Source organism: Hemicordylus capensis, chromosome 6 (assembly GCF_027244095.1).
Source record: "Hemicordylus capensis ecotype Gifberg chromosome 6, rHemCap1.1.pri, whole genome shotgun sequence".
NCBI lineage: Eukaryota > Metazoa > Chordata > Lepidosauria > Squamata > Cordylidae > Hemicordylus > Hemicordylus capensis.
In genome coordinates this window covers 76,015,698-76,036,788 of record NC_069662.1, presented here as the reverse complement: position 1 = coordinate 76,036,788, position 21,091 = coordinate 76,015,698, and the positions used below count along the sequence as shown (strand labels likewise).

Here is a 21,091-nt window from a genome sequence, read left to right as displayed (position 1 = left end):
TGTGGAGTCAAAATGTAAAATTCCCTGCCCCAGAAGGTATGTTTGGCTCCTTTTTTGCCAAGGTTCTGCTACCACCCGAAGAGTTTAGTTTTTCTGCAAACTGTTAACTTGCTTTCTGCTTAAATAACTGATTACTCTTTATCGGTTCCTTAATGGTTTTTCCCCTTGCTACTTCTCTCTCTCTCTCTTTTGGCTGTTTTACTGATGATTGTAACAGATTATTTTTTTCTTTCTTGTTAGGTTTATTTATTTATTTGAACCACCTTGAATATTTATTCTTCTCCAACAAAACAAATGCTTAGCATTTTTATAGTGCTTCGCAGTATGTTCAGAGCACTTCACCTATAAGATGTCAAAAATATTTACATGACCACTTGTGAGGGAAGTATTAATTCTCGTAGACATGCCTCTATGGGGATGCGTCCCGGCAATCCAGTGGATTGGCTGGGCAGCCGTTAGCCGCGTAGGGAAGTGGCCGCTTGAGGAGGAAAGGAAGGAAAGCGGGCAAGCAGAGAGGAGAACTGAACTGACTGGGGCAGAAGGGAAGAGGAAGCTGCGGGGAGAGAAAGCGGCAGAGCCTGGCTGGGCAGAGACAAATGGCTGGGCGCTTCAGAAGATGCTCGCTAGAGGGAGGGCCGTGCAGAAAGGAGCGGCTGAATGCTTGGCCGCCCGATGCACCAGGGACTGGAGGAAGGAGGCGGTGGCAACGGCCAGTGGGGAAAACACAAGCAGGCTAAAAAGCGGCGGGTGGGGGGGAGCACAAATGAGAGAGAGAAAAAGAGGGGAAAATGGAGGAGGGAGCAACCTGGGGCAGAAGGCTTGTGGGGAGGGGACTGCTGCACAGATGCTCTGTGTGGGATTAGCTAGCTTACTGTTTATTTGCAGAAAATAAAGCAATAAGTATCCTCCAGATTGCAGCAGCATAGTACAGGTAAGGTGGCCAAGAAACTAGTGGCTTCCGTAAGTTAACCTAGTAAATTTATGATTCAGACAAGATTTCAAATGAGACTTCCAGGTCACACTTCAGTCATTATGCTACATCAGCTCTCTGTGGTTATTGAGTGAATGTATCTCTTAATCGAAGTATTTTCAATTCTATGTTTCTATAAGAAGGCCTGATGCTCTTAACCCAAAATGACTTCCCAAGATTCATTACAGAGGAAGAGAAGAAACACAGAACATTATGCCACAATTCAAGGGAGAGGACTGTAAAACTGGAAACACCTAACCCTGGCTTTCCATTAATTCTTCAACACATTTTAATGGGAGGAGCTATCACAGCACAAATACATAGTTGGTGGGGTTAACAACCGCCACTCATACTTGACAAGGGATCAAGGAACTATGTTGGAATGCATTTAAATTGCGTCAATGATCTTAGATAATCTTGCCCATTGGAAGAAAATCCAATAACTAATAAAATTAAAGCATTAGTTTTTTAAAAGACTGCATGAGATACCACAAGAAGTTTCATCACCACTGTTATAAGGTCTCTGAGCTGCAATTCTTTGCTGAATTTTTTTTAAAAAGTAAAGTATTACCTTTATACAAAAGCCATAATCTGTAGGAGCATTGTACAATTTCTTGCCTGCCATCAATGAAAAGATATTACTGTCTTCAAGGTCAGCTAATAACTGCAGGTGCCTTGGTTCCTATTGGGGATGGTTACAACAATTAAAGATACAGCATTAAATCACTAGATTTTGCATCATTTTAACTTGTGCATTCTCGAAAAGTAAGAATTCAGCCACAAGAGGGCAGTGAGAGCACAAACATCTCTTTATTCCAGCCGCTTCGGACAATTATTATACAAAACCTCAAACCACAGACCATCCAACATATCACAATTATTTTAAAACAAAACAAAACCTCAAGGTATTCTGACTTAACAGACCTAAACATCTGTAGTCTTCACTTGCCAGTTAGATATAAGCACAATATAAGGCATTTTATTATCTGTAAAATCTCCTCCGTCCCCCAATCAATCTCTATGTACTTTAGGGTGCACAAAGAAGGAACACATTTCTCATATGAAACACACACACACACACACACACACACACACACACACACACACACACTCTTTTGGATCTCTTGGCAGCTTTCTATACCATCAGCCATAGTATCCTTCTGGAGTGCCTGAAGGGGGTTGTGAGTGGGAGGCACTGCTTTGCAGTGGTTCCGCTCCTACCTCTCGGTTAGTTTCCAGATGGTGTCCCTAGGAGATTGTCGCTCTTCATAACAAGAGTTATTGTATGGGGTCCCCTAGGGCTCCATTCTATCTCCAGTGCTTTCTAACATCTACATGAAACTGCTGAGAGATCGTCAGGGGATTTGGTGCAGGGTGTCATCAATATGGGTGTCATCAATATGCTGATGACACCCAAATCTATTTCTTCATGTCAGCTTTATCAGGAAATGGCCTAACTTCCCTAAATGCCTGCCTGGAGGTGGTAATGGGCTGGATGAGGGAGAACAAACTGAGAACAGAGGCTGAATCCAAGCAAGATGGAGGAACTCATTGTGGGAGGTTGAGACTTAGGAAGTGGTTTAGATCTGCCTGTTCTGGACAGGGTTGCACTCCCTGGAAAAAGCAGGTACATAGCTACATCCATTTCTGGAGATAAAGAACCTTAAAACAGTGGTGCATATGCTGGAAACATCCAGATTTGACTACTGCAATACGCTCTATGATGGGCTGCCTTTGTACGTAGTTCAGAAACTGCAGCTAGTACCGAATGCAGCAGCCAGGCTGGTCTCAGGGTTGCCCAAAGAGATCACATTACACACATTAAAAAAAAGAAAAAAAGAACTACACTGGCTGTCAATAGGTTTCCAGGCAAAATACAAAGTGCTGAACGCCTTGGGTTCAAGATATTTAGGAGAACACTTTCTTCATCAACCCCTCCACCTATTAAGACCATTTGGGGAGATCTGGTTGCGTTTTCCACTGACTCAGTTGGTGGCGACTTGGAACCAGGCCTTTTCCAGAGTTTCCCTGGGACTCTGGAATGCGCATCCTATCGAAATTAGAGTTTTTTTAAGAAGGACCTGAAAACATACCTGTTAGCCAGGCTTTTAATGTATAGTTTTGAAGCGTCAGGTTTTAGAGGTTTTATTTGTATTTTAAATTGTTTTAATTGTGTTATGTTTTAATGGTTGTTTTTAGATTGTGAACCACCCAGGGAATTTTGTATGGGGAGGTATAAAAATGTGCTAAATAAATATGAGGAGGTCCTGTTTCAAATACCTCAGCTGATAACAAGGAGCAGGGCAATGTCTGTTGTGGAATGGGTTCCATTGTTTGGCCTGTGCTCTGTAGGTTTTTTGGAAAGCTGCAAATTCCTTTCTGTTTCAGAGGAAATTCTCATGAGTTAAACAAAATAAAAATAAGTTGCTTAATTGTTGTGTAACACTATTCCATTTGGCTGTTTTTGCCAATTAATATAATAATCTTACTTGATTGTAAGCTACTACTACTATTTACATACCACTTTTAAACATAAAAGTTCTCAAAGCAGCTTACATAGAAAAAGAAAAATACGCTTCCCTGTCCCCAAAGGGCTCAGGGTCTAAAAAGAAATACAAGGTAGTCTCCAGCAACAGTCACTGGAGGGCACTGTGTTGGGGGTGGATAGGGTCTCAAGTTTCCATTTTGTTTTAATAAAACTTGGATATTGAACTCAAGGAGATATGTACCCATTCAATCCATGCAATGTTTCATTAGAGACTGTGGTGAAGAAAAACAGGTTGCTCACCTGTAACTGATTATCTGGTAGAGATCCGTTGATATCCATTAGAATGGGTTCTGTGCCTGCACGGAAGCCTCTCAGTGTCGAGTTTATACAGCTCATTTTAGGCGGCTGCGTCCCCACCCCACGTGACTACCTGGCTATTTAAGGCGGGAGAGAGCACAGACCGCTCAGTTCCTTGGAGACCGCTGAGGCAGTCGAAGATATGGCCAATAGAACTCTAAAGACCTAAGGTGCACTGCAGAGGGGAGGCTCGGGAGAGTCTAATGGATATCAACGGATCTCTACCAGATCATCAGTTACAGGTGAGCAACCTGTTTATCTGGTACAGGATCTGTTGATATGCATTAGAATGGGTGCTTAGTTAGCTCCAGAAGGAGGAGGGAGCAGTGCTTACTGCAACACCCTTTTAAGAACGCCTCTCCCAAAGTTCGCATCCGCAGCGGACCGCAGGTCAATAGCGTAGTGCTTTATAAAGGGTTCCTCAGAGGACCAAGTAGCAGCCTTGCAGATCTCTGGAAAGGACACTCCTGACAAAAAAGCTGCAGAAGTTCCGGACACTCTGGTGGAATGTGCTTTAATAGTCTTTGGCGCTGGTATCCCCTGGATTGAGCAGGTAAGGCGAATTGCTTCGACCAGCCAATGTGACAAGCGTTGTCTAGACAGAGCCTGGCCCCGAGAAGATCCTTTGTACGATATCAGTAACTTCCTGGATCTCCGGAACAGTTTGGTCCTGGACAGATAATAGAGAAGTGCTCTGCGGACGTCTAAAGAGTGGAGAACCTTCTCTAAGGGAGTGGACAGAGCACTGAAAAAGGTGGGTAGGACTATGTCTTGATTGACATGGAAGACTGAGACCACCTTCGGCGTGAACCTGATGTCTGGACGCAGGAGAACTTTATCAGCATAAAAGCGGGTGTAAGGTACGTCCATACGGAGAGCCGTCAGCTCACTTACCCGACGGGCAGTGGTGATAGCCACCAAAAAGGCCGTCTTCAAGGAAACATGTCGAAGAGAAGCCGCACTCATGGGTTAAAATGGCGGCTCTGATAGTGTAGAGAGGACCAGAGAGATGCTCCAGGGTTCAAATGGTTTGCGTACAGGAGGATAGAGATTCGTGAGTCCTCTCAGGAAACTCTTACAGGCCGGATGAGAAAACAGAGTCTTGCCGTCCCATCCAGGCTGCCTAGACGTAAGGGCCACTAGAGGCACTCTTATGGACACATTAGAGAGGCCGGACGTCTTAAGATTCGTCAAATAAAGCAGGACTTCCCGTATGGTAGCACGTTTAGGATGGAACCCATGCGTATACGCGTAGGATGCAAATCTCTTCCATTTGCTGTCATAGTTTCACCTAGTAGATGGTTTACGTTCGTTCAGCAGGATCTTATTTAGTAGTCGATCAGCCATGCTGTCAGCTGCAACGTGAGAACTTCTGGGTGTAACACCCTCCCGCCGTCTTGAATTAGTAGGTCCGGGCAGTTCGGAAGTCTCTGGTAAGTTCGTGAGGTCAGTTTGAGGAAATGTGGAAACCACGGTTGTCGTGGCCACCACGGGGCAATCATGATGCATCCCACCGGAGTTTGCAGGAGACGAGCTACCACCCTGCCCACAAGCGGCAAGGGGGGGAACATATAAGAACGGTGAAGCGACCAGTCGATTTGGAATGCATCGCCCACAGAACACGGATCGTGTCCCGCCCTGGAGCAGAACCGTATGCATTTCGCATTCTGTGTCGTGGCGAACAGGTCTATTTCCGGATGACCCCAAAGGTCGAAGATCCCTTGAAGGTAGAGGTCGTTCAGTTCCCACTCGTGACGGTCTCTGGAGAACGAGCGGCTGAGGCCATCCGCCCAAACGTTGTCTGATCCCTTTATGTGTATTGCTATAGGCGTTATGCTGTTCTTGATGCACCAGTGCCAGATCTGAATACTGAGTGCACAGAGCGACCTGGAGACTGTTCCCCCCTGTCTGTTGAGGTAGGCTATGGCAGTGGTGTTGTCCAACTGCAAGTGGACCACCCTTCCGCGTAGCATGGTAAGGAAGGCTTTCATGGCCTGAAAAGCAGCTAACAGCTCCAGGAAGTTTATGTGTAGGAGACTTTGTTTGCGGGTCCAGAGGCCCTGAGTTGTGGCGGCATTGCAGTGTCCCCCCCCAGCCCCGAAGAGAGGCATCCGTCGTGACCCAAACCGACGGAAGTTGGGCTTGGAACAGAACCCCCCTGAGCAGATTGGAGCGTTTTGTCCACCAGGAGAGGGACTGCAGAACTGGAAGCGGAACCGTCAGCAACTTCCTGGGGTTGTCCCTGAGTAGATTGAAAGAGGACAGGAACCATAATTGCAGTTTCCTCATTTTCAGGCGCATATACCGCACCGTTGTCCGGCAAGAGGCCATCAGACCCAATAGACGGTGGACATGCCACGCTGTTTGTGACGGTGTAGTCTGAAACGTTCGAACCAGCGAAGCTATGGTCTGAAAACGGTCTTCTGGTAAGAACGCCCTCCCCAGTGTAGCATCGAGTTGAGCTCCAATGTACGATATGGTCGTAACCAGCGTCAGATTTGACTTCTTCCAATTTACTTGTATGCCTAAGTCTTGGAGAAGTCACAACATATACTCTATCTGCGAAAGTAACTCTTCTCTGCTTGTCGAGGACAGAAGCCAATCGTCCAGATACGGATACAGCTTCAGTCCCCTTGTCCGCAGGTGGGCGACTACTACTGCCATACACTTGGTAAAAACACGGGGAGCCGTGCACAGGCCGAAGGGAAGCACCTGATACTGGTATAGGGACGTCCCGACCATGAACCGTAGATACTTCTGAAAGGAGGGCCGGATTCCTATGTGAAAGTAGGCATCCTTTAAGTCTAACGTCACAAGCCACCTCTCTTGATGGAGAAGAGGTAGAATGTCCTGTAACATCGTCATTCGATACCTTTTCACAAGGATGAACTTGTTTAGATGTCTCAAGTCCATGATAAGTCGGATACCACCATCCTTCTTCGGAATTTGAAAATAACGGGAGTAAAAACCCTCCCGTCGATTTGCCCATCGCACTGGTACTATTGTTTTCTTGAGCAGGAGTTCCTGAACTTCTTGGAGAAGGGCTGGTGTAGCCTTCGTGAAACGCAGGCCCCTGAATTTCGGTCGGGTCTTGAACTCTATCGCGTAACCTGACTGAACAATCTTTAAAACCTACTGATCCGATGTTATGTTTGCGCCATGCGTCCGCATGACTTGCCAACCTGATGGTGTTGGTGGCTAGTCCGGTTGCGTGGTGGTGTTAACCGGGCTCAAATTCTCCCTGGTGTTCGGGGAGTAGAAGTAGTGGGAAGTACCATGTGGGAGCGATGGGCTGCTCCGCACTTCAAAGACGCTGTTTATTTCCGTCAGCCTGTTTGGTGCGCTGACCTGAGGAAAATTTTCCCTTCTGTTGGTTTGCTCGTTTTGTGAACGGGTAGTAAGGTTTATGGAAGTCCCTTCGTTCTTGCTGTCTGTACGTAGACCTGGGACGGTAAGAGGTACGTTGTCTTCCCCCATAAGATGTAGCAGGGGAGGCCGCTGAAGTGAAGGTCTTAGCGGTAAACTTAGATTTCTTTAACTTTTCCATCGTGGCATCAGTCTCTTCTGAGAAAAGACCTTTACCATCAAACGGTAGACCTTCTATCTTATCTTTCATGTCCTATTGCAGGGTGGCCGACCGCAGCCAGGCATGACGACGTAGGGTGATTGCCGTTGTGATGGAGCAGGATTCAGACTCCGCTAAGTGCTTCGCCGTGCTCAACTGCTGACAGGTAAGGTCACCAGCCTGTTGCAAAGTTTTTCGAAATCGCAGTCTCATCTCTTCTGGGGACAACGTATCCATGACCTTCTCCAGTTCCTCCCAAATACAGTAGCTGTATTTAGCCATACAAGCCAAGTAATTAGCGACTTTCACAGATAAACACGAAGTAGAATATAACTTTCTCCCCATAACATCCAATTTCCTGCCTTCTTTGTCAGCAGGAGTCATGTGGCGTCGACTAGACTTGGAGGAGGTAGCACAATCGATAACTAAAGAGTTTGGGACAGGGTGCTTAAACAGGTAGGTATTATCCTGTTCCTGAACCCGATACAGACCTTCCAGCCTCTTAGATGTCGGTGTCGAAGTATGGGGAACCTGCCAAGCACACTGGGCAGCATTGGAAATGATCGGTAACAATGGAAGCGCCACAGGCTGCGCCGATTGTGACCTTTGCATAAAATTATAGACCGGAGCATCTATAGTCTTAAGTTGTGAAGTAAGATCCAGACCTAGCGCACTGGCCATGCGTTTTACATGGGAATGATATGCCTTTAATTCTTCCGTCGGTGACATATGGGAAGGCATTGCCACATCTGGAGAAGGGTCCAATTCCACAGTTTCTGTGTCTGACTCGAAATCAGACGATCCATGATGACTTTCTTCTGAATCCAGGTCCGAAATAGAGTGGTGCGACGGAAGCCTAGGAGACATCTCTCTCCGCTCAAACGGTGCCGGTAAGGGGTCAGTCTGTGAGCTGGCGTTAGCGTAATGCCTTGAAATTGTTTGAGTTTGAGCCGAAGTGCAATGATTCTTCGTTTGGGTACCCACACTAGTAAACAGCCTATCCTGTGGAGGCGGAGCTGTCCCCGCTGTTAAGGCAGGAGTCTGTCTCAAGGCCAACACACCCTGCCAAGCACAGTGCTCCTGCAAGTCATATTCTGCACCAGGGGATGCGGTGCCTGGCAAAGCAGTCTCCACAGAAGGCGATGCCCGGTGGCTAACCCCACAAGTGTGCCAAGGTGTCGGAGTTGCCAGTTGCACAGCAGTGAGCATACACGGGTCAGAGGTGGAAGCATCCTCTTCAGAACACAGAAAACCTCTGAAAGTAGACAGCGTATTGGTAGAGGAGTCCAGCATTCTCAGCAGAGGATCTAGTTGTGGTGGGTCGTCCTCCGCATTGGCCCCGTCCATAGCGAAAGTCATCGGCGCTCAGAATCGCGGGGTCACAGCGGTAACATTTGTCGGTGTATTTAGCATGGATATACGGTCCTCATCTCTCGAGGTGGATGGCAAGCAGATCGGAGTAGGTGCCGGCACCAGATCCCTGGTGGCCGATATCGAAAAAGTAGCTGGCAGCACTGTTGATGCCGAGGTTGGTGCATGCAAAGGCTCATCCTGAGTGTCCGTCGATATCGACGCAGAGGTGGCCTGTCTCGACGTCGAGGCACCCAGTGTCACACGAGTCTCTACGAATTCAGTCGGTATCGAGACTGTCGATACTGAAGCCATTGACATCAAGTGGGATGGAGGTTTCGGTGTCGACAAAGGTCTAGGCAGAGCCCCCGATGTCGAAGGAGCCGTCGATACTGGTGGCTGCGTCGGTATCGAGGTCGCAGTCGAGTATCCTGGAACTGGCGCTCTTGACGCCGAGACGAAGACCACGTCTTGGGCAGTGCCTGGAGAGGGCGTCGACTCCGACTGGGTTCAATGCCGTGCCTTTTTGGCGGGAACACCCGCGGCAGCCATTTTCTCACCCAGCCTCTTGGGGGACTTAGGGGACTTCACGGAGACGGAGAGCTTCGAAGTTTTAGACTGGGCCTAACCCAGGTCCTTCGAGCCATGCGCCTGAGGAGATTTCGAGGAAGGCACCGCCAGAGCATCATCATACAAAGCAGCTCGTAAATGGAGCTCACGATTCCTTCTGGTCTGCTTCGAAAAGGACTGACAAATTTTACAAGCAGGAGCTTTATGGGCTTCCCCCAGGCACAGTAAACACAAGCTATGACGATCTTGGGAGGGTAATTTAGCCTTGCACTCCGTGCAGCGTTTAAAGTTCAGTTTTCCCACCGGGGCATCCATGTTACTCACTATCCGAGGTCAGTAGCCAGAGAAACAGTCCGATCTTTTGTCAAGTTAGAGGAGATTAGAGAAGCCAAACACAGTCCAAGTCCAGGTCAAAACGAAGTTTTCAAGGAAGCCGCAAGAGTAGTCAAAAACAGTCCGAGTCAAATATCCAATGAAGCCAAAACCGAAAGTAGCCAAGGAAACAAGCGCGAAGGAGCCGCAGAAACCAAGTGATTTCCAAGGCGGTCGCAAAGGAACTGAGCGGCCTGCGCTCTCTCCTGCCGTAAATAGCCACGTAGTCACGTGGGGCGGGGACGCAGGCGCCTAAAAGGAGCTGTATAAACTCGACACTGAGAGGCTTCCGCGCAGGCGCAGAACCCATTCTAATGCGTATCAACGGATCCAGTACCAGATCTTGTCTGTGTAGTGTACCTAAATACAATAAAGAAAGCAGTAATAATGGCTAAAAAGTCTAAAAGCAAGCTTACACGTGTGTGTGCGTGTGCGTGTGTGTACGTAAACACACACACACACACACACACACACACACACACTCTACTGTGTCAGATTATTGATGCATCTAGTTCAGTATCATCTACAGTAGCTATCCAGTGCTGTCGAGGGATAGTCAGCAGTTGAGGTGTGTGAGCCAGCAGTTTGGCCAGCTTGGTTCAAATCTGGACCAGATTTGAACCAACCCGGCCCGGGCTCAGCCAAACTGGGTCCAGTCTGGCCATCAAGCTGGCCGAATCGGCTCACGGGCCAGCTCGGGGGATATACTTGTAAAGGCAAAGTCCCTAGACTAAGAAGGCAGCAGCAAAAGGAGGATATTTACCTTTAGTTTCTTGCCAGCGGGGATAGCCGCAGTGATATGGGAGCAAAATGGGTGAGACCGTGCAAAAATAATGGTAATAAAAGCAATAGGAATTGATATGGGAAGTGATATGGGAAGTGATATGGGAAGCAGCGGAGGGGTAGGAAGCAACCTCTGTGCATGTACAGCCGGCCCGGCCTGTCATTTGGGGGGTGGGTGGGGCTTGAAGGAGCCCCCACCGCCACTTCCCATGTCACCACAGCCTTCCCTGCTGGAGGAGTGGAGGGAAACTAAAAGGAAAATATCCCCCTTTCACCACCACCCCTGCTCGGCCCAGCCTATCATTTGGGCTGCCCCCTCCGATGTCGCCTCTGCAGGAAACTAAAAGGTAAATATTCCTGCTGCCCCCCCTTCTTAGTCTGGGGAATCCCCCTTTACAAGCATAACCTCCTGAGCTGGTTCTTTGAACCAGGGGGGTGGTCCGGTTCGAACTTGGATTGCCCAAACCGGGCCAGCTCAATGTCGAGCCCAGACCGATGCAAGCCGGCTTGCACATCCCTTAAAGGAGTGGCTATCCAGCCCAACCTGGAGATGCCAGAGACTGAATCTGGGAATGAGCTGTGGACCCTCTCCTACCTTTGAAGATCCTTTTGTAGAGCAATAAAGTCCAGATCTTCTCAGACAAGCATACAGCTTCTTCCACGACTTCCTCCCCAGTTCTTTCACATGCAAGAACCCTTGAATTTCAGGACAGCTACTTGAGTTCAAAAAATTCTGTTGGAGATTAAACAAAATGAAAAACAATTTTACAGGCAAACCGCCCCCCCCCCCCAACAGGAGCACTAAGCATGGGCTACTAATTGCTTTGTGCCTCACATACATTGGTAGGAATTCAAGTCTTGTTAAAAAAGTGCCACCTTTTAAAAATGATAGTCAAGTACTCCTGTAGAAAAGTGACACTTTCTAATCTGCCCACCACTTGTATCAAGGGGGAAAAAAGATGGAGGATGAGAATAAGCAGCTCCAGAAGTTCACAGTTCAGAACTGCCATCACAATATGGAGGAAATCTGCACCGACAGTGGACAGAGATGACACCACTGCATTAATTAAAAGAGGGGCAGAGCAGGGTTTGCAACCAAAGAAAGACTCAAAGCTGCAGCAAGTCATGGCCCCTGCCTTGTGTGCACCTGTATGATACTCGTGTTTGTTGCATTCACACTTTACATCTTTGCACATGCATCCTCCACTGCCCCATGCATTGGCTGCACAGTTTCAAGAGTGCAGTTCCATTCACTACCGGGAGGTGGTTGCTTTAAGGTGTGGGGAAGGTGTCCTTAGCTCCCCCGCCTGCGCTGCTGCCAAAACCGCTGACATGGGGCGGCTGAGTACCTTCTTGCCGCCTCGGCCAGCATAATACCAGAAGTGGCATGCACACCGACCACTTCCAGTATTAACGCGGACCGGGACAGCGAGAAGGTACTCAGCTGTGCTGTATCAGCGGCTTTGGCAGCAGCGCAGGTGGGGGAGGTAAGGACACCTCCCCCGTGCCTTAAAGCAACCATCCCCCGCCTCCAAACTGGCTTGAATGCTGGCATTTCCAACTCCAGAAAAGGAGCGCCAAACCGGTTCTATGCACATCCCTACAGAGAAGTCTAGAAAAACTAATCATGGGGCATGGAGAATGAGAAGATAATATATCACTAAAGACAACATTTATTGGTTTTTAAAAATATTACATACATATATGCACACAGACATTCCAGATTCGATTTTTCTTACAGTATGGATTCATATTGAAGCAAAAATGTGTCCAATAATTATAGTAAATCTGTATGGGCATCTAACAGTTTTATCTAGAGCTTTGTCCTTTGCCTCTCATGGTCCCAATTTGATCACCTTCCCTGTGGCTGTTTGCCCCAGAGGAAAAAGTTTTCATTGGCATTAATAGGAGCTTTGCTCCTCAAGCATATAGCAGCTGCAAAGCTCCCAAATCTGGATACGGACTGTGGAGTGGTATGATTAACTCCGCTCCCTCAGCTACTTCCCAAATCAAGATTAGCCTCTCTGTGTGTGAAATTTATTTTAGAAAAGTCAAGCTTACAGGCCCCATCTGCAGTAAGTGTATTGCTCAGTATGGCCCCAAGTTTCAGACTCCTCAGGAAAAGATATTAAACCTCAAGTTCAGAAGACAGAAACAAAAGGGCAAGATATTTTCCACCAGGCCTGTTCTCACTGTCTATTTCTCCAACATATATTTTCAGCCTTGGTATCTGTTTCTGCAGAAGACTAATTTATTATGATTGATTGATTGACTGATTACATTTATAACCCGCCCCATCCAGAGGCTCCAGAGAGATAACGAATATAGTTTGGGAAAAGAGCAATATTGCAGCACTGGCTTGAGGAGATCATGTACCAGCAGGCTCAGCCCTCTTCACCAGAAGGCATCACCCTTGAGCTCCCAGGCTCCACCTCTCCAAGGCTCAGGAGATCTGGAAACCTTAGATGGCCCCAGTTAAGCAATGGGGCCTTGTTCTACTGGCTTTGTAGGTTTGCCAGCCCCCAGGAAAACTAATGACTTGATCATATCCCATTTTCTTTATAAAGAAAGTAAAACACAGTCAGAACAGAAATGGTAACATTTGAATGGGTCTAGCAGGTTTTAAACAGAAATACTGAGATTTAATAAAAAGCCAGCACCACACTGATTTAAGTTAGTGTTCAGCATCATATTTATTCAAAGGTGGGCTAGTCTTAAAGTATGCTTTTCTCCACCCAGTCTGTTCAGTCACATAGTAGTTCCTTTGCTGAACATGGAAGGAAACTACATACTGTATTCAGCTTTAGCACATCTAAAGAACTATCTCATTCTGTATGAGCCTGTTTGGGCTCTCCATTCAAACAGCTGAGCTTATTTGTGCCCCCCATCCTGGTCTGAAATTCTGAAAGTGGGCACACAATACAGGGCTTTCCTATCTGCCATAGAGAGACATTGACTACCCCCGCCCCATCCTCCAAAAGGGAGACCCATGTAGCTACCTCATTGCTAGTCTTTTAGCAAGCAGAGAGAAGCTGTGCATTTAATTTTGTTTGTTGCTGGTGGTTTTCTTGTTTGTTTTGTTTTTTGCCATTTTACAAGTTTTCTTTTAATTAATTGTTGTAATTGTTTGTTTTCTTATTATTACTGATTTTGTTGTAAACTACCACAAGTTTATATAAGTTGGCATTCTAGAAATGTAATCTAAAAATAAAGATTAACAAGTTTAAACTGAGTGTTTTATAATGTAATATAAACTACCTTGGGGCAGAAGATAGACATTTTAATACATAAAAATACATACAACACATGCATACCTGTAAAAGCTGTGACTGTGGGATGCAGCCGTTTGACTGCTGACACCAAGCAACCATCTGCTCTGGAAAAAAATTCTTTTGTGTCCAGAGGAGGGAAGAGAAAGACATAAAATATGACAATTTGGCATTAGGATACATCTAACCTATTGTGTACATGGCCGAGGTATTCTTTGAATGTTACAGCAGCATTGGGAGTCACTTTCCTAAGGGTTCATCTAATAATGCTGCTGTAACATTCCAAGGACCTGCAACAACATGTATGGAGCCACTTGTGTGGTCCTTACTACAAAAATGTTGCTCCGCTGAGACTGAAGGGCAACCATTTCATCCTAAGGACTTGTTCAATTAGCCCCACCTAATGGCGCAGCGGGAAATGACTTGACTAGCAAGCCAGAGGTTGCCAGTTCAAATCCCCGCATGTACCTATATTGGGCAGCAGCAATATAGGAAGATGCTGAAAGGCATAATCTCACACTGTGCAGGAGATGGCAATGGTAAACCCCTCCTGTATTCTACCAAAGAGAACCATAGGGCTCTGTGGTCGCCAGAAGTTGACACCGACTCGATGGCACACTTTACTTTTTACATGGTTACACAAGCCTTTAAATGTCACAACACCATGGAATGAACCCACAGCAAAGCAGCCCCCAAGATGAGATACTGAAATTTTTCATAATGCATGTATTTGAAGGGCAACTTAAATTTTGCTCACAAACAGTTATTAAAAACAACCAACAATCTAAAGCATGATACGATTTATCTAAGATTGTTTGTTAACACAAAGTGAAATCTGGTTGTCCTATAAGAGCGTTAAGTTGAGAGAAATTGCTTGTACAAATACAAGACCAAAAGGGATACAAGACCATTTAAACCTAGTTCAGAATAAACAAAGTCCATCATGGATTAACACATTAATGGAAAAATGGGAAACTATCAAAAAGAGCAGAGATTAACGTGAATCAGAGTTCCTCAAAAGTTCAGCCCTGGAACACATCAAGGCATAAACAAGATGAGTGCCTTTGAGCATACGCAGAGTGCCTTCACTTAACCACAACCAATACTGACAGATTAGGGGGTCAGGGGAAAAGGCCTCTAGGTCAGAGTATCTGGAGTATTATACATAGAGTACACAATGTGAATCCTAGAATTTTTCAGTTTAAGAAGTTAAGCATGGTTTTAAAGCATAGGTTTTAAAGCCTAATACTCTGCATTCCCTGTGGTGACAGAGCAGCTCGTAGGACTTGTTCAGTGCCAGCACGTAGACACAAGCAATGTGTGACCCCTGCTCCTGATGCAACTTGTAGTGCCACACAGATATTTGCCTAGGGCTGGCGAGGGTCCCATAAACTTTCTAAGAGACATCTTATGTGACTCTCAAAACCTTAATCTGGACAGGCCTGCATCTGTGGTTTTAGGCAACTGAAGGTGGGTGTATCTTGACAGGTTTCAATAGAAAATGCTGTAGAGCAGGATTGCTTTCCATCCCCCTGCTCACTAACCAGAACATATCTATTTAACTGCTATAACTAGAACGAACTTGTAGGAATAAACTGTTAGAAATGTCTCAAGTTTCTTCATTCTGAGAGATTTTGATTAATTCTATTTGCCTTCTATGTAGAGCCAGTGTGGTGTAGTGGTTAGAGTGCTGGACTAGGACCGGGGAGACCTGAGTTCAAATCCCCATTCAGCCATGATACTTGCTGGGTGACTCTGGGCCAGTCACTTCTCTCTCAGCCTAACCTACTTCACAGGGTTGTTGTCAGAAGAAACAAGTATGTAGTACACCGCTCTGGGCTCCTTGGAGGAAGAGCGGGATATAAAATGTAAAATAAAAAAAATTCTATGTAATTATTCACTTCCCATATAATAAAATATTGAGCAAACACTATCCAAGACAGACTTTCTTTCCAGAGGGACAAACATAGGGAATAGATATACCAAGCACACCAGCAACACAAGCTGCTTTTAGGTACACAGTAGACTTGTGAACCTATGACCATGGATAGGACATGTAACACGTCTTTGAATCCCATACTTGGAATTATTTCATGTCTTGTTTTCAACTAAATGCAGCCTTGCAGCTTCCAGTTCAGACTGGGACTGCAACACCGGAGCAGAAGGGCTTCATGCTTTCCCCCCATCCCATTTTCAGGCTGCTGCTGGGGTTGTTCCACATGTACAGCCAAGTGAATCCTTTCAATAGAAGTGTCACAATACTAGCTAGAATCTTTAAAAAAAAAACCCAACAGCTTAGCTTTTCATGTACTTTTCAAACCACAGACAGAAACATAGATTTTTCAAGACCACAGATTTAATGGCTATAAAGGGGGAAAGCACCAATACTCACCACAGGATTTTTAAAAAATTCATATTTTGCATAATTCTTCCTGAACAAAAATTTACTTTCACTTCCCATCGTAGACTCAACTTGAACAACAAGTTCATGATCTTCCAAACACCTCTCTAGAGACAAAAGATAAAACAGATGTTTTCAAATTAGTGAAAGGGCTGAGGGAAGATGTGTATTTGAATCTGCAGGAGAAAGAGGATAGATCCATGTTCTAAACCAATGGCTCTCAAACTTCCTGCTTGCAAAGGTAGCTTTCCACATCAACTCATCTGCTGCAGAACCCCTGTATGTATGTATCTGTTGTCCATGTTGCATAGGACTGTAGGGGATGATCTAAAACTTGCATTCAGTTCATGCAGAGGATGCATGCTGCCTCATCCTGCTGGGCTTCACCAAAGACCCACATGACAGAGTGGAATGCACACAGCACTCTCCTCTGTGCACTGCTGAACACGATCTGCAACAATGAGCAAGCTGTACGTCAGGGAAGCTCATCCATTATTCATCTTTCCATTGAAGCCCTGTTAAGCTTCTACAGTTCTGAAGAACCTTCAATAATTTTAAAAATCTAAATAAACTAACACCTCAAAATTATTTTAATTCCCTTTTACATACTTTCAGAATTCAGGGGAAATGAAATATGAAGAGTTCCAAGGTCATAAATACGTACGTATGTGAACACTTTTCAAATGGGCATATATGTGAAATGTGTCAAGCTACATATGTTGATGTGGCTTTCCTGAAATCTATGAAAATATAAGCATTTGGGGGTAGCAGGGGGAAGAGTGGACAAAGAATAGCATGTGAGACATACAGTGACCATGGAATACTGGAAGTCAATTAATACATCTGCCTTGTCTATACTAGTAAATATTTTAGGCATAATCCAACCCAAGGTTAATCATACATGCAGTGCTAGCCCAAGCATATTTACTCAGATGTGCATCTCATGGAGCTCAATGGGACTTACTTCGTACAGTACTAGTGTGTTTGGGGATGCAGTCTGATTACAATGGAAGAAATAAGTCTGTACTCACTTCTTTTGCAGTGAAACAATAGACTTTAAAGTTCTTCGCTCAGGCTGGATAGTCCCTTTGGTCTTATGACGAAAATATATTTTAAAACTACAATGCTAAAACCTATTTTGAATATAAACAAGCTAATCTAGAAAATCTGAAAGGAGGCACAAGTCATTCACAGCTGTAGCCCCAAGATTCTGGAATGACCTCCTAGAGAAAGTGTAAGTCTCTTACTCCAGGCCTTCAGAAAAAAAGTTAAAAGCTCTTTTTCTTGTACAGTTTTGGCAGTAGGAACAGGTTGGATTTTAGACCAGACTTTTGAATGAGCTGTGATTCTGGTGCATTAAATGGTTAGAGCATTAGAGATTGTTTTAATAAAGGCAGTATAGAAATCTAACAATAAAATAAATAAAATAAATTAGACTAGAACTTGGCAGACTCAGGTTTAAATCCCTATTCAACCATGAAACTCACTGGATTTCCTTGGGCCAGTCACTTTCTCACAGCCTAAATGATAACAGGGTTGTTGTGAGGATAAGTGACCATGTACAGTGTCCGGAGTGGAAGAGGGGCACACTAAAAAACAAACTTTACGGGGGGGGGCTCTTATTTTTGCTGATGTGTATTAATTAGGTATTTTGTTTGTGTTTTTTGACAATTAGTTTTGGGATTTTAATTCTTGCAAGATGCACTAAGAGAAAGGAAAGTCAGGATATGAATATTTTGTACAGTGAAATTCAATGATACTACCAGGTGGATTTTTTGTTTTGGCAGGGGGAGTAAACCTCAACCAACAAACTATTTAAGCCATTGATCCCAGCAATCTGGGATATAAAAGTAGTAGGGACTGGAAAAAATATTTGGGTGCAAGCCACAGAAAATTGCGACTGCACAAATCACACTGGAATCAATTAAGCATATGGAGAACAGCTTTTATTGAATTAGACACTGGGAAAGAAGTGGTACGCAGCAAGTGCGGGATTAAAGTGGTTTAAATGCTCCAGCACAAAAAGTGTACCCTGGATACAGAAAAATATTTAGTTAGTTTATTTGTTGCATTTATATAGTGCCCTGTATAAAATCTCAGGGAAGTTTATAATCCAAACAACCAAAAGTACAGGTTGCTTACCTGTAACTTTGGTTCTTCTAGTGGTCATCTGTCCTTTTACACAAATGGGCTATGCGCCTGCGCAGAGACCTTGTCGAACCTAACAAGCTCAATTCTCCTGCTTTGGGCAGAAACCCTGACCCCAGCCGCTATATGAGGCTGTGGCACTCCTCATCCCTTCAGTCATGGAGTCTAGCTTCAGTAGACCCCGTGGGGAGGATGGGAGGGCATGTAAAAGGACAGATGACCACTAGACGAACCAAAGTTACAGGTAAGCAACCTGCAGTTCTTCGACATGGTCTCTGTCTTTTACACAAATGGGCTCATAACAAGCTAGCACCCAAGGAGGAGAGAAGAAACAGAGGCAATATATAATCTGCCAGAAGTATTTATTTCAGAAACAAGTACATCAACTGAAAATAGACTGCAAGACACTCCTGCCAAATACAGCATCATTCCGTGCCCTGGCATCAGAAGCATAATGATGGATAAACGAGTGGGGCGGAGCCCAGGTAGCTGCCTGACAGATAGTGTCCAATGGGACCGCACGATCAAAGGCGAAAGAGGCCACTATGGACCTACCTGAGTGCGCCTTAACGGTTGCAGGCAACTGCTCATGAGCCAATTGACAGCAAAGTTCAATTGTGGAAACTATCTATCTAGACATGGATTGGGCCAAAACCTGGAGACCCTTACGAGGCCCATCATAAAGAACAAACAGGGAAGGAGTTTTCCTCCACTCAGCGGACCTCTGGACATAGAAGAATAACACCCTCCTAACATCCAAACAATGCAGCCTTCGCTCCGCATCAGAGGAAGGGTTCTGGAAAAACACAGGTAAAGTAAGTGGTGATAAATGTTGAAACATAGAGACCACTTTAGGAAGGAATTGGACATCTGGCCTGAGCACAACCTTGTTCTTGTAGAACAGAAGGTATGGTTGATCAACCCTCAGGGCCCTCAACTCATTCACCCTCCTAACGGAGATAACGGTCACCAGAAAGGTGACCTTCCAGGTCAGGAGATGGGGCTCAATTGAAGCCAAAAGCTCAAAGGGGGGCCATAGCAGACTGGCCAAAACCACAGACAGATCCCAGGCTGGTGACATGACAGGATCATCCAGAAAAAAATGGGACAAACCCTTCAAGAAACTCTTAACCACCGGGTCTTTAAACCACAAAGCCCTGGTCATCGGGGAATGTGCCACAATGGCAGCCAAATGTATGTTAAGGGATGAAAGCTTTAATCCAGACTCCTTAAGGGACAGCAGATATGTACATATATCTTGTACAGAAGGCTTAAATGCCTCAAACTCATGCAAAGAAGCAAACAAACAGAAACGAGTCCAGTTGTGATCACAGGACTTCTGCGTGGACTGCTCTCTGGCTGTGACCAAAACTTCCTTGAGTCTCAGTGGGAAGTTGGCAGGACCTTCCAGGCCATCAGATGAAGGGGCCGAACATCTGGGCAGGCACCCCATCCCCTCTCCCGCAACAGCAGGTCTGGTAGGGTGGAAAGGCGCAGCCAATCCACCACCAGCCGCCTCAGGGCCGGAAACCAGGGCCTCCTGGGCCACCATGGGGCTATCAGGATGGCCCTGGCCCGATCTACCCTCAGTTTGTGCAGCACCCTCATAATGAGAGGAAACAGGGGAAACACATACAGTAGAGGGCCAGTCCAAAATAGGACAAAGGCATCACCTCGAGAGCCCTCGCCTTCCTCTCCCCTGGAGCAATAGAGGACACATTGAGCATTGACACGGGAAGCAAAAAGGTCTAGTGTTGGGACTCCTTATTTTACAAATATGTCCCTGAGAACATGTCGGTTGAAGGCCCACTCCTGGGAGACCACTGTCATCCTGCTCAAGGTGTCTGCCTGGACATTCAGATAACCCTACATATAGACCACCTGAGGTGACACCACATGTGCCATGCTCCAATGCCAAAGGTCCAGAGACAGGAACAGAAGGGTCCTCAAAGACGTGCTGCACTGTCAATTGATGTAGGTCTTTTCCGCCATATTGTCCGTTTGGATAGTCACTGAGCAACCCACAATCACGGGCAAGAACCTCTTGATAGCATTGAAAATGGCCAATAACTCCAAACAGTTGATGTGCTGGATCCTCTCCCTGGGGAACCAGTGCCCACTCAGGCGAAACCCTTCCAGGTGCGCCCCCCAACCGAGCTCCAATGTGTCGGTCGTAATCACCCATCGAGATTGGGGAGCCTGGAAGGAGGCCCTGATGTTTAGATGTCGAAACTCGGCCCACCATGCCGCAGTCACCCGCACCCAGCGAGGGGGCGTGCGCTCCAAATGGCCCGGATTCCGAAGGGGATAAAATACATCCAAGAACCACCTTTGAATAATGCGCATTTAAAGGCGCACTTGAGGCAGCACGTAAGTGGTGGCCGCCATATTCCCCAATAGGCACTGTACTAAGCACATAGTCTGTAGGCCTTTGGCTAAGAAAGCAATGGCCAGCCTCCTGAGAGTACGCATGCAGGCTTCCAGAAGGAAGACCTTTTCCAAAGTCGTATCGAATATCAGCCCTATGAACTGTATCCTGTAGGTCGGTTCGAACTGAGATTTCTCAAAATTGATTTGGAAACCCAGAACCTGCAGAGTATCCATGACCGTCTCGAGGGCGTCCAGGACCACCCATCTGGTGCTCGCCAGGATGAGCCAATTGTCCAAATATGGTAGTACTTGCAACCCTCGCTCCTGCAGGAAAGCCACCACTGGGACCAGACATTTTGTAAAAACCCTTGGCACCATCGTGAGACCGAACGACAAGGCTCTGAATTGATAGGGGATCCCCCCGATCTGGAAGCGCAGGAAGCGTCAA

The 21,091-nt window shown here is 46.0% G+C and overlaps 1 protein-coding gene across 19 annotated transcripts in view; it reads right to left on the bottom strand.

Moving 5' to 3' along the window:
- The window catches only part of GRB10 (growth factor receptor bound protein 10), a 228,294-nt gene that overhangs the window by 26,826 nt on the left and 180,377 nt on the right, over window positions 1–21,091 (bottom strand). For 18 of the 19 annotated variants that reach the window (XM_053260436.1, XM_053260443.1, XM_053260434.1 and 15 more), the window contains 5 exons: window positions 16,117–16,232; window positions 13,770–13,844; window positions 11,051–11,188; window positions 3,251–3,349; window positions 1,542–1,652 (listed from right to left, as the gene is read on the bottom strand). In XM_053260436.1, the coding sequence (XP_053116411.1) occupies window positions 1,542–1,652; window positions 3,251–3,349; window positions 11,051–11,188; window positions 13,770–13,844; window positions 16,117–16,232 (539 nt within the window). The remainder of the gene's footprint in view (window positions 1–1,541; window positions 1,653–3,250; window positions 3,350–11,050; window positions 11,189–13,769; window positions 13,845–16,116; window positions 16,233–21,091) is intronic. The other variant, XM_053260450.1, reaches the window with a different exon arrangement.